The sequence below is a fragment of the Gavialis gangeticus genome, unplaced genomic scaffold, assembly GCF_001723915.1.
Source record: "Gavialis gangeticus isolate Ggan-Ray unplaced genomic scaffold, GavGan_comp1, whole genome shotgun sequence".
Lineage (NCBI taxonomy): Eukaryota > Metazoa > Chordata > Crocodylia > Gavialidae > Gavialis > Gavialis gangeticus.
Window position 1 is genome coordinate 1,582,484 of NW_017728991.1, and position 530 is coordinate 1,583,013.

Here is a 530-nt window from a genome sequence, read left to right on the forward strand (position 1 = left end):
GCACCACGGTCCGGACCCCCCCTCACCGCGATGCCCTAGTGCCCCCGGGGCCCGGCGGGCAGGGGGCTGCGGGCACCGGGGCCAGGCCTTGACCCGCTGCCGCCCGCAGCGCCGGGGCATGAAGGGGAAGGCGCGGAAGCTGTTCTACAAGGCGATCGTGCGGGGCAAAGAGACGCTGCGTGTCGGGGACTGCGCCGTGTTCCTCTCGGCCGGGCGGCCCAACCTGCCCTACATCGGCCGCATCGAGAGCATGTGGGAGTCGTGGGGCAGCAACATGGTGGTCAAGGTCAAGTGGTTCTACCACCCCGAGGAGACCAAGCTGGGCAAGCGGCACAGTGACGGCAAGGTCCGGGGCACCGGGGTCGGGCCGGGGGGGCGGCAGGGCCGGGCTCGGGGGGCAGAGCCTGACCCGGGCCCCGCTCCGCAGAACGCGCTGTACCAGTCGTGCCACGAGGACGAGAACGACGTGCAGACCATCTCGCACAAGTGCCAGGTGGTGGGGCGCGAGCACTACGAGCAGATGACGCGCA

At 71.5% G+C, this 530-nt stretch overlaps 1 protein-coding gene across 1 annotated transcript in view; it reads left to right on the forward strand.

Annotated features, from left to right (window-relative positions):
* BAHCC1 (BAH domain and coiled-coil containing 1) overlaps positions 1–530 on the forward strand; it is a 93,095-nt gene that overhangs the window by 85,889 nt on the left and 6,676 nt on the right. The window contains 1 exon segment of the mRNA XM_019515030.1: positions 110–346. Within this exon segment, the coding sequence (XP_019370575.1) occupies positions 110–346 (237 nt within the window).